A 13,702-nucleotide genomic window follows, 5' to 3' on the forward strand; every position below is an offset into this window, starting at 1 on the left:
AAGATTTCCATACAAATAAGCAGTGACAACGTCCATCAGATGCATTTCTAGTTTTTCATGCACTGCAAAACTCACAAGATATCTAAATGTGATTGCATCCACTACAGGTGAATACGTTTCATTATAATCAAATCCAGATCTTTGTGAAAATCCTTGAGTTACAAATCTTGCTTTATACCTCACAATTTCATATTTCTCATTTCTTTTTCTCACAAATACCCATTTATATCCAACTGGCTTTACACCTTCAGGTGTTTGGACTACAGGTCCAAAAACTTTTCTTTTAGCCAGTGAATCCAATTCAGATTGGATCGCATCTTTCCATTTTGACCAATTATTTCTACGTCGACATTCATCAACCGATGTAGGTTCATGATCCTCGTCCTCTACCATAATATCAAGTGCTACATTATATGCAAAAGTACCATCAATAATTATTTCTCTTCGGTTCCAACTTTTTCTTGTAGTGACAAAGTTTATTGAATTTTCTATAATTTCATTCTTTTCAAGAGTTGGCTCTTCGGGAGCAACCTCTTCAGGAGGTTGAATTTTGTCACTAATTATGAATTCATTTGTTCCTCTTTTCTTTCTAGGATTTTTATCTTTGGAACCAAGAGGTCTCCCACGCTTCAGGCGTGCTTTAGATTCATTAGCAATTGTGATTTGTCTTTCAGGGACATTTATTTTAATTGGAACATTTTCAGCAGGAATATGTGATTTGGTGACTCTTCTGGAGTCACTGAATGCATCCGGCAATTGATTTGCAATATTTTGCAAATGTATGATCCTTTGAACTTCTAGTTCACATTCTTTTGTACGAGGATCCAGAAAATCTAATGAAATTTTCCAAATGATTTCCTTTATAGGAATTTTCTTTTTTAGTTGATCTTTTCCTCCCCCTAATGTCGGAAAATGTGATTCATCAAAATGACAATCTGTAAATCTTACAGTAAATAAATCACTTGTCAACGGTTCTATATACTTAATAATTGAAAGTGATTCATATCTGACATATATCCTCAATCTTCTTTGGGAGCCCAATTTACGACGTTGGGGCGGTGCAATTGGAACATAAACTGCACAACCAAATATTCGTAAATGTGAAATATTTGGCTCATAACCAAAAGTCAATTGTAGGGGAGAATAAGTATGATAACTTGTCGGCCTAATCCTCATAAGTGTTGCTGCATGTAATATAGCATGTCCCCAAGCAGATGAAGGAAGCTTAGACCTCATCAACAATGGTCTAGCAATTAATTGAAACCTTTTAATAAATGACTCGGCTAGATCATTTTGTGTGTGAACATAGGCTACAGGATGTTCAACAGTTATTCCAATGAACATGCAATACTCGTCAAAAGCATGTGACGAATATTCACCAGCATTATCTAGACGAATTTTCTTTATTGGATAATCTGAAAATTGTGCTCGCAACTTAATTATTTGAGCGAGCAATCTCGGAAACGCCAGGTTGCGAGTAGATAATAAACATACATATGACCATCTCGTTGATGCATCAATTAGCACCATAAAATGTCGAAATGGTCCACATGGTGGATCTACAGGTCCACATATATCATCATGAATTCGTTCTAGAAATGTAGGGGATTCAGTCCCAGCTTTAACTTGTGATGTTCTAATAATTAATTTTCCTTGGGAGCAAGCAACACAGGAGAATTCATTTACTTTTAATATCTTTTGATTTTTCAATGAGTGGCCATGCGAATTTTCGATTATTTGTCTCATCATTATAGATCCAGGATGTCCGAGACGATCATGCCAAATTATAAAATCATTGGGATGAATAGACTTCTGGTCTACTAAATGATGAATTTCAACTGCACAAATTTGTGCATAATATAAATCAGAAGAAAGTGAAGGTAATTTTTCTAATACATATTTCTCCCTAGAAATGGTATTTGTAATTAATAAAACTTCACCATTTGTCTCATTTATTGTCTTGATGTGATATCCATTTTGGCGGATATCTCTAAAACTCAATAAATTTCTTCGAGACTTGGGAGAGAGTAGTGCATTATTTATGACAATTTTAGTTCCTTCAAGGAGAAATAGAATGGCTCTTCCGGAATCTTCAATCAATTTTGCATTACCACTGATGGTATTAACATTTGTCTCTCCCATTTTCAAATAAGAAAAATATTTTTTAATTTTCAATATAGTGTGCGTGGTAGCACTATCAATGTGACAAATGTCATCATCATTATTATTTAATCCCAAATATTTGATATCCATTTCTTCTTCAGGAAGAAAATTTCAAACAAAAATAAAGATTAATAAAGATGCAAAAATAAATATTAAATAGAAAGAAAATTACATGAAAGATATAAAGTATCATAAAATATCTAAACAATCATAGGATATTTGTTGACATTTTCAGGATGTTCAAAGAAATCAGCTACATTGAGGTGTGTCATATCAGCATCAGCATCATCACCATCATCATAATCATTCTTTTGGTCGATAAAATTTGTCTCGACAATTTTGTCTTTCTTTTTCAAAGATGCTTGATAAAGGTCAACAAGGTAGTCAGCCGTACAACAGGTACGGGACCAATGACCTTCCATGCTACACCGATAGCATTTTTCTTCATAATTTTTCTTTTCTCCATTTTTCTGATCGTAGTTATTATTTCTCTTTTGAGAAATATTTTGTTGTTTGCCACGATTGTAATTTTCACGGGGCACAAATCTACTACGATCACGTCCACGGCCACGACCACGTCCACAGTCTCCTCCACGGCTACCTCTACGGCCACGTCCACGACCTCGACCAAAATTTTGAAATTGAGTCGCATTCGCTTCAGGGAATGGACTTGCACCAGTTGGTCGGGACTCATGATTTTTCAACAATAATTCATTATTTTGTTCAGCCAAGAGAAGACATGCGATAAGTTCAGAATATTTTTTAAATCCTTTTTCTCGATATTGCTGCTGCAGGAGCATGTTAGAGACATGAAAAATAGAAAATGTCTTCTCTAACATATCTTCATCAGTGACTTTTTCACCACTTAATGATAATTGAGAAGTAATTCTGAACATGGTTGAATTATATTCGTTGACAGATTTAAAATCTTGTAGCCATAAGTGAAGCCAATCATATCAGGCTTTTGGAAGAACGACCAACTTCAGGTGGTCGAATCTTTCTTTCAAATCTCTCCAAAGGACAAGAGGATCTTTAACAGTAAGATACTCTATTTTTAATCCTTCATCTAAATGATGATGAAGGAAAATCAAAGCTTTGGCACGGTCTTGGTTTGAAGATTCATTTTTTTCAATAATAGTATTATCAAGACCCATTGCCTCAAGATGAATTTCAACATCTGATACTTATGATAAATAATTTTTTTCAGAAATATTAAGAGGTACGAACTCTTGTTTTGGAAGATTAGTCATAAGAAATTAAAATATATTTATAAGTTAGAAATTTACCTCAATATGTAGTCAAAAGTTGTTCGAGAAAATACCCAATTGTTGATTCGAAATTGGTAGAATCTCGACAGAGTCTTGTGATTCACAATTGCTCAAAAATAGAGTCTCGTGCTGATAACGTATTATAAAACTAATGAAATAACAAGATGTGGGGTAAAATAAAATAAGGAGAAGCCGATAAAAGTAGAGAACTATATTTCTTCTATTCACACCATAACAATCAAGAATGCATCTCTATTTATAGATACACTGAGGGGTTATAAATTAATTGTATAGGGAGATCAAACCGTCATCCATATTCTTTTATCTTTGGATGGATTCAATAGAAATAAATAAGCTTAATAAACATAGGAAAGTTTAATAGACATTCACTCTCATTTAATTGTTTCATAACAGACAATTTTTTTTGTCCACTATTTCCCTTATTTTTAATTTCAGGCAAAATAATACTCCCTCCGCCCTATATATTTAGTCATATTTGAGGATATGTGTTTTTTATACATAATACACTCCATAAAAAGGGTTTTCTTTTTGTTCCACTTTTACCCTTAATTATGTGCTGGTCAAAATAAAAAGTAGAAAGCATTCCCATCATATTTGTCTTTATGCATTATTAATGAAGGGTACAAAGGAAATTTCAAAGTATAAAATAGTTATAAATGTCAAACATGACAAACATTTTGGGACAGCAAAAGAAAAAGTATGACACTTTAAATAAGACGGATGAATAAAGAGTTGACATTTGGGTAAAGCCAAATGAAATCGACACAGCTAGATTTGGGGATTCATTTCACATTTTTTAAATGATGAAATGAACCACCCGAAACTGAGGTAACTTTATTCGGCTTGACTCATGGTGTCGATTGTACCCTACGTCTAAGGTCTTTAGTTTTGCTGAGGCCCATATTATTAAATTCCCCTTCCATGCTTTAAGTTTACATAGATTATCACTTTGCATCTTTTAATTTTGTTCTATTAATTTTGACCCTAAAATCTGTCAAAGTGTCTCAGATCAGTCCAAACAACTCATATTACAAATAAAAGTGCACTAAAAGATATGCATTTGCTCATTTTATTTACAATTCTTAAGAAATAAATCCCCAACATAACTGAGAAGCCGATATAATGGTGCATATCAACATATTAATCATAGGGTGACAATTCTCGACATGACTCAAAAATATGACTCGAATCTAATACAAAATTAGTAGATATGGTTTTACTCTTCATGGGTTCGGATCAAAATCAAGTTAGACCCAAATATCCACCTGGCAAACAGGTCCAAATCAGATCAAACACAGGTTGACCTGTCTGATCCGTTTAACGTGTAAGTTTATAATTTAATAAATAAATTGGAGGCATAAAGTAAATAAAAGAGAAAACTAATCAAGGCTAAAAATTAATAGTACGAGAACAGAATCATGAATATTATGCGAAAACAAGATATTTTATTTGTGAAAGCGTCATAGTTTTGTTTTTGTTCTTGATTTTTTTGGGGCACAAAAAGGAAAATCAAAAAATTACTACAAGCACCACATACTAAATCTAGGATTGGGTTGCAATTTTCTATATTCTCAAGAAAACTCCATTGTAGAAAAATCCTCCATACTAATAGGGTGAGAAGGGTGTCTACAACTTGGTGTTCTGTTTCTTGAGTTAATTGCTGGAAACAAAATTAGTAAAATAATTGATTCCTCGGGGAGCTTTAAAGGTGATATGATTGAATGGATATTTAGGAGGTGTTTGGTAAATGATTTACAGCTTTAGATATGGGTTTCAAATTCAATTATACCCATAGATAATGTTTGTTTATGCCCAAGTGTTTGGAATTCCGCACCGCCGCATGATTCAGATGAGATTAAACAAGCATTTGAGAATGAGATCCTTGAGTTTGACAAAGTTGCAGTTGAATGCATTCATGTTGATTCAGAAAACGGGCGTCTATGCAAAAATTGTACAAATGTTTAGAAAAATTATAGGGAGCTCGCAAATGATTCAGGGGTACAGGCATTTAAATTGGCTCAGCTAGCTGGACGATTTTCGTGTTGATGTTCAAATTACTATTGTGAAATCCACCAAGTAAACCCCAAGATTGGATGTTTTCTTGAATCATGAGGGAATGTAGTGCGAATTTTCCTTATATTGATGATGAAGCCAACACGGCGGACCAACTCGACAAATTCTGCTGCAAGTTCTCGCTAGTTCAAGACCAAGCAATGCAGGTAGCATATTGCAGCACCTTTTATCACCCTATTAGAAACATCATTCATGAACCTTGTCTGTAGGAGATGGTAACATTTTAGTGAAGGAGGTGCTTTCTAACACTAGTTCTAGCACTTGGGATTTCTCTATTTTATCATTTGTACTCCCTGACTTTATCAAGCGAAGGATTCAAGCCATTCCTAAACAGAGTTATAGTCAAGGTAATTTTCACCTGTTGGTAAGATTGGTTATGCTACAGCATACAAATTTGCTTTGACTTGTAGCAATATTCTTAATTCTACTAGGAGTCCTCTTGCATGGATTTGGAAAGTTAAAGCCTCATCTAGAACCTCATCTAGAACCAAGCATTTTCTTTGGTTGTGTTCTCAAAACAGACTTGCCTCGAGAGAACTCCTTGTCATTAGAAATACCATTCAAGACAGCTCCTGCGTTTTTTGCGGGCAAGGATTCTAAACATATAATTAGGAGGTGTCCTAGAGCTCTTTGTGTTTGTAAACATGAATAATGTTTGTAAGTGAATGGACCATGGGCTTCAGCAGGAACATTGTTGGTAAAGGCACAATAAATATGGCAGAGGCATGGACGACAAGAGATGGATTGAAGATTACTATTCAAAACCAATTTACTCATCTTCTTATCAAACATGATTCGAGGATTATAATTTATTTGCTTTCTTCTAATCATCTGACCATCATGTACTTTCTCATATCATTTGTGATTGGAGGAGAGTTTTACTCCACCAAATTCAGTTGGTCACATTTAAGCATTAAATTTCTTAAAATGATTGTGTTTGACTCATTTGTAGTTTAATTTATGTAGCTCTCTCTTTCATTTTATTAAAAAAAAAAAATTGTTCACAAGCGGTGAGCCCCCTACTTACATATGCCTCCAAGTACCCTTTGCGGTGATGGTAGCAAATAAAATATACTAAATGTAAAGTGAAAGTTCATTAGACTATAATTAGGAGTAAGAAATTTTTAAAACATAAAAACAAAATATAAAGAAAAATGTAAAAATTAGACTCTATACTATTATATTTACTATGAATGTGAGGCATTCATAACCATAATTGAAACTTCTTCAATTTATGTGATAGTTGAATTTTTTTTTCCCTTTGATTTCCCATGTAAAGTGTACAATATTACCTTAATTGCTATTTTAAAGTTATAGGAACCAAAGAAACTAAGAGTTCATTCATTATAAGAAATTTGGTTTAAAAAGTTGGGATTGTGATTTTTCATAGAAAAATTTTTACGTTTTTCATGAACACATTTTCTAATCACCTTTTTACCTCACATATATCAAATCGTTACAATACATTTTTCTACAAAAACTCTTAAAAATAGCAATCCAAACGGCACATAATGTTTTTATAATTATTAGTCAAAAGTAATACTAATCGTAGGGTAAGTAGGTACCAATCATATACTTTTTGAGAAAGTTAATTGTTAGTCTGGTATAGGACACTTTATCAAAAGAAATTAAACAAAATAACAAATAAAATTACTGATAATTATATTTAAGAGAGCCAAAATAATAATATAATTTTAGTTGACAACTAGAATTATAGTAAAGATTTTAAAATTCTGAAAACTTTTGCAGGCGCGGCTGTCCCTGCCATCTCGCTGTGTCAGACCCAAAGTCCCTTTCTGTGTAATGGATGGATTGAAGGAAATTTTTTCGTTATTTTCATTATTTTTTTATTTAGTTTTTGTATCAGGCAAATATAATAGAGAGGAGGCCATCATTCTTGGTTACATAAATTCTGGAGCGGGATTTAGTGCAATTCATCCGGCTTTAACTTTTTTTTTCTTTTTTTTTATTCAGTTTTTGGGACATTGAAATGAGGGACTTTTTTTCTTTTTTTTTTTTAAACATTGAAATGAGGGACATTTAAATTAATGATCTGTCAGTTGAGATGCTTTTAAGTGTATTTTTTTTTCTTTCTAACTCCATTAATAGACTTTTGTTGATTACTTAAACCCAAATCCCAAATTGAACTCCAAAAGCCAATAACTCTTGAAACCAATCCAGGAACGTAAATACCCAACCCAACCCCCCCACCAGACCCGATGTGGGATAACAAACCTAAAGGGAACTTTTTTGCTTTTCTGAGGTGCAGCTTTTTGTGTTGGTGGTTCTCGTGACACAAAATAATTTTATAATTGCCTACTGACTTCTTCGCTGGCAATGTCTAACGTGGATACGGGGCAGGAGCGGTCCTCAGACGACCGTTCCTGAACGGTCTCCTCACAATAAAAAACGTGAGGAGACAAATGAGCCAAGTCAGCAAGGTTGAAGCAGGGCACAAAAACGACGCCGTTCCAAATAAAAAAATCTTGACTTCCAAACGGGAGCAGACGGAGCAAACGGAAGAGAATTGGTTTTTGAAATTCAAGTTGAAATTTTGAATTAGCCGCAGAAAACAAAACTGAGGGAAGCGTCTTCATGTGCTTGTGAAGGTAATCTACTCTGACCAACCACTCACTGAAGGTAGAAAGCTGAAGTTCGGGTGGGATTCAACCTACTGGGTGTTTCTAGGTGAAGTGGGTGTAGTCTACTCTGATGAAGGTAGCAATTGACAGAAAAGTGGGTGGAGAGGCAGGCGGCATGGAAGAAGCAAACAGAGATGAAGCCAAAGTCTGTCCGTAAAACTGAATAGCAGAAGCAGCTGTGGTCTCCAATTGGGTATAAGAGTGTTGTATGTATTCTGAATTCGTGCAAGAGCGGCGGTAAGGTAGAAGCAAATAGAGGAAATTCAGCATCTCACGAAACCAGATTTTGTCCTTCAACTTAATAGCAGAAGCAGCTACGTCTCCGACTTCGGTGAAACGTGAAGCGTATTAGCAGACCAAGGTAACATGACTGAACCATGTCAGTAATTGTGGCCAATAATTTGTCACCCAAATGCACATCTGTTAAAGGAAGGATGAAATTAGAGTCACTGAAGACATAATATGAAGATGATAGAAGAATAGTGAAGTTGTACTGTATTTTTATGTGTGTACCGTATCTGTGTGTGTGTGAGCATTCAGCTTTTCAGTGATGGACTATAATGGGATAGTAGTTTTTGGAAGACCTAGGGTTATGTATTCAAATAAACCGTCGACTGGAATTAGGGAAAGATGAGAGAAACAAAGTCACATTTAACATTAATGAATATACATCTTGTTGTAAATTAGTTACATGTTATAACCACCGTATTACAATTGATATGAATCATTGTGCATGCAGTAATTGGTCCATGCTGATGGAGAAATATTAGTTTGCCCCTCTCCTGACGATACAGTGTGTATAAAATGGAGGCGTAGAGTTGAATGAGGTGAAGCAGAGGAAAAGACACATATGTGAATAATAAATTGGTGAACCTTGTGTTGTAAGTCAATTACATGATGTAAGAAATATATTACAATGAGTAGAAAGTAGGGTTATGTAGTCAAGTAAACCATCGACTGGAATTAGGGAAAGATGAGAGAAACAAAGTCACATTTAACAAGTGAATGAATATACATCTTGTTGTAAATTAGTTACATGTTATAGCCACCGTATTACAATTGATATGAATTATTGTGCATCTAGTAATTGGTCCATGCTCATGGAGCAATATTAGTTTGCCCCTCTCCTGACCATACAGTGTGTATAAAATGGAGGCGTAGAGTTGAATGAGATGAAGCAGAGGAAAAGACACATATGTGAATAATAAATGGGTGAATCTTGTGTTGTAAGTCAATTACATGATGTAATAAATATATTACAATGAGTAGAAAGTACTTGTTTGGCCCTCAAAATGTAGAAAAAGTAGAAAATGTGGAGTTGGTTTATGCGGTTGTCATTAACGAATGACATAAGATCCAGTGAGCTAAAGAACCTAGAATCAAAATATAATCACCAGCGTGGATGTACATACAGTTAAAATAGACTTACATCGTTTGACCAATACATTACAGTCCGTATAAGTTAGTGTACATGGAGTTATATTTGTACATAAATAATGCCGTTGTCTTAGAGTAAAAGTAAGGTGATGTGAATCATTAATCATATTGATAAGCGTAATAATAGGATTTGGTATACGAGTAATGTGTGATTCATAACACATTATAAATGGTAATATACATTTATATTGTCGTTTATGTACATACTATTCATGAAATGTTGCAAATTTGGGTGTTTGATGCATAATTGACAGGAGCAGAAGTAATGGATTGCAGCAAATTGACAGAAAATGGGACCCCTGAGTTAGGAATGGAGTTCAATAGTGAAGAGGATGCGTACAAGTTTTACAACAAGTATGCCTTTAAAATGGGTTTCAGTTTACGTAAAGACTATCTGAATAAAGACAAAGACGACGTGACCACGTCTAGGAGATATAGTTGCTGCAAGGAAGGTGTGAAACGCAGGTACGAATGTGATGTGATGCCAAAGACGACACGAGCGCCGACGAAAACAGGGTGTGGAGCTAAGATAGTTATCGTGTTGTTTAGAGGGACAATGAAGTACCGTGTGCATGACCTTGTCTTAGAGCATAATCATGAGTTGCACATTGCTCAATGTGCTCACATGATGCCATCACAAAGAAAAGTGAGTGTGGCTCAAGGATTCCAAGCTGAAATAAGCGAGGATGCTGGGCTTTCATTGAAACAGAGCCATAAGCTTATGGGAATGGAAGCAGGTGGGATGGGTAATGTAGGATATACTCGGGATGATCTTAAACGATATCTTCGAACGAGACGGGAAAGGAGCTTGAAATATGGAGAAGCAGGTAGCATGCTGAATTATTTTCAAGAGCAAACACTGGAGAATCCATTCTTTTTTCATGCCGTACAGCTGGACTGTGAAGAACAAATAACGAATATCTTTTGGGCTGATGCAGGAATGTTAATTGACTACAACTTTTTTGGAGACGTAGTTACATTCGACACAACCTACAAAACAAATAAAGAATACCGGCCACTTGGAGTATTTGTGGGTTTTAACCAGCATAGGCAAATTGTGATATTCGGTGCTGCCCTTATGTATGATGAGACGATAGATTCTTTCAAATGGGTGTTTGGTACATTTCTAGAAGCAATGTGTGGAAAACATCCAAGTACCATACTAACCCATCAAGATCATGCCATGGCAGCCGCTCTTTCAATTGTCATGCCTGAAACATTTCAGGGTCTATGTACGTTTCACATAAGGCGTAATTTTATGAAATATCTTGGCAATCATTACAAGGAAAATAATGATCTTCCATACATGTTTGGTGCCTGCATGTATGAGTTTGAAGAAGTGAAACAATTCAATAGGGTGTGGGAGGCGATGGTGAAGAAACACAATCTTGAAAATAATGAATGGCTCTCCGGGTTGTATAGAATTCGTGATAAATGGGTAAGGTGCATAATGAAAGAAAAATGGACTGCGGGAATGCGAAGCACCCAATTTAGCGAAAGCCTAAATGCAGCAATTAAAAATCATTTGAAACTGGATCATGATCTTGTGCAGTTCTTTAGACATTTCAATCGGGTGGTTGATGAAAAGAGATATAATGAACTGATCGCAGAATATGAAATGAGGCAAAAGCTCCCCATGGTAGGGTTAAGGCAAACACCTATACTTGTACATGCATCAGAGACGTATTCACCAACCGTATTTGTTGCATTCCAAAATGAATATGGCGAGTCAACAACTATGGTTATATTGAGACAACAAGATGCAGCGATGTTTGTGGAGTTTGCGGTCATGAGGTATGATGGAGGACCTAAAAAAACAGTAGTATTCAATCGGAATGATCTAAGTGTACGTTGCAGTTACAAAAAATACAAAAATGAAGGCATTTTATGTGGGCACGCGTTGAAGGTGTTTGATACCGTGGGCATAAAAATAATTCCTCCTGAATACATTAAGAGGCGATGGACAAAAAGAGCTCGGGCTGGAGACTGTTTTGATCGGCGAGGACAGGAAGTTGTGGCTGATCCTAAAGTCATGATTTCAACTCGTTATCGAGAGCTCGCTCCAGCCATGATTAAGGTCGCAACTCGAGCAGCAATGTCGGAGGACACCAGCAAAGTAGCAATCACTGTCATATCCGATTTGTCAAAGAGAGTTGAGCTCCTCCTCTCAGAAAGCGAAGAGCAACCTTTGCAAAATCAAAAAAATCTGAATATGGAGGAACGAGATAAAATTGAAATTGTAAATGAAATGGGGGAGGCAGTAGTCGCAAGAGGCATTAAAAAATGAGGCGGTGGGAAGAAAAGTAGAGTGATGCGAAGTTGGGTCGATAAATTTGACAGAGTAAAAAGAAAATCTAGATTATCAAGGACTACATAGACTACGGTATGGATCAAATTTTGGTACTTGGGGAACATTTATGCTAAAACTAAGTTATTGTTATACTATTAACTAAAGTTTAGGTAACATGCATTATGAAATAATATTATTGCCGTGTCAATATTGTAGGTCTAAGAATCGGAGCCGACATCGGTTTCATTTGAGGAATACATGTTTATGGGATGCCGTTCATCTACTGACTCTGTTTCGGTTAGTATAAAATGGACATGACTCTTGCTTTTATTTGGATATTTCTAACAGCATAAATAGTTACATTGATGTTACATTGTGTGATAATGTTGTTACGGCCGTCATCCCTCATGATATACGTATTTTGTTTGTCTTATACAATGATTTGGCCCATACGAAACTTGTAGACGCATTCAATGAGTCAGACAGTGAATGGCCCTCCTAATGCTGTTGCTCCCGATATCGATGAAAATCAAACGGTATGCATACATTTAGTAGTTAAAATAAAACATTCTTGTTCATGTAGTAGAGCTACCTTTTTTTCTTTAATTGTAATGGTGGGCACCCGAAGGCTGTCAAATCATGCAAATTATGTAGTTAACGTATGCTCGCTTTAATAATGTATTATTTTTTATTATTCTAAGGTCCACCGTTTGGCTAATCAGGGGCCTCCTGCAAGTGTCCCTACAGAATGGATGCATCCCAGATTTTCTATTTTTTCCAAGCATAACTCCTTCAGAGATGTTTTAATGGTCTGATATATCATTTTTGTTATAATGTCTAGTCCAATTTAACTTTATAAGTGAGCAATATGGGCACTGGTAATGATTTGTTGACAGTCGATTACTTATACTATATAATGTAGGAGGAGCGTTGGGCAATTTCAACACACTGTGATGTTGATGCATATCATGTATTTACACCATCATCTTAGGTGACAAACTTTTATCGTTACAGCACATATTTATGTAATGTTATTAATTGGAGACTTGGACATCGTATATCATTAATCGTATATTTTATTAATAATATTTGCTGATTTGCCATCGTTACGCATTTCAGGAAAAAAATAACACACAGGGATTGCAACTACGCGTTGATGTCGCCTCCCCCGAGAATGAGGTTGATGAATGATGTGTAACTATACATTTTGAACGAGACATTAAGTGGTTGTCCCAACCTGAGAATGCTGCATATGTACGTTACAAGCAGTTAATAAGCTGTTACAACTTATTGACGAGGTTATACAGGCACCATTGATATTTCACTATTTTCAAATTTAGACAAGTGAATTACAATTGTAATCGCATCTAGTGTTAATAGACATCAATAGTTTGTATTGGGTTATATAAAATTGTTAGAAAATTATAAAGTTGGTAGAAAATTGAAGTAACAATTTTACAATAGAATTGAACGTATTTTTTGTGATCGGATATTTTTCACTAAATCGACCATAACAGTTGAATGGTTGTCGTGATATGTATACCATTCTACTACATTCAATTGCATACCTTAATAATATATTTATTGGCATAGATCGCACCGCCAAAGGTACTATGTATAAGATAACACAATCTAAAGTATAAATTGTCTTGATTTTGTTATGATGATAAATTCGAATTATTATTGGACTATTTTTATAAAAACATTATCATTTAGGCCATTTGTTTTGCATCGCTTGACGAATTTAGTGCACCATTGACATGATATATCACAGGCACATCTATTGGTATTACAAGTTTTTAGATTAA

At 35.1% G+C, this 13,702-nt stretch overlaps 2 protein-coding genes across 2 annotated transcripts; one reads left to right on the forward strand and one right to left on the reverse strand.

The window, feature by feature from the left end:
- Positions 1-2,363: 2,363 nt before the first annotated feature.
- Positions 2,364-3,059, reverse strand: LOC113735605 (uncharacterized). The gene has a single exon (XM_027262598.2). The coding sequence runs from the start codon at positions 3,057-3,059 to the stop codon at positions 2,364-2,366; it is 696 nt and encodes a 231-aa protein (XP_027118399.2).
- Positions 3,060-9,869: 6,810 nt separating this feature from the next.
- LOC113735606 (protein FAR1-RELATED SEQUENCE 5-like) lies at positions 9,870-11,891 on the forward strand. The gene has a single exon (XM_027262599.2). It carries the CDS (start codon positions 9,870-9,872, stop codon positions 11,889-11,891), a length of 2,022 nt encoding a protein of 673 aa, XP_027118400.2.
- The last annotated feature ends 1,811 nt before the right edge of the window (positions 11,892-13,702 follow it).

This window comes from Coffea arabica, chromosome 3c (assembly GCF_036785885.1).
Source record: "Coffea arabica cultivar ET-39 chromosome 3c, Coffea Arabica ET-39 HiFi, whole genome shotgun sequence".
Classification (NCBI taxonomy): Eukaryota; Viridiplantae; Streptophyta; class Magnoliopsida; order Gentianales; family Rubiaceae; genus Coffea; species Coffea arabica.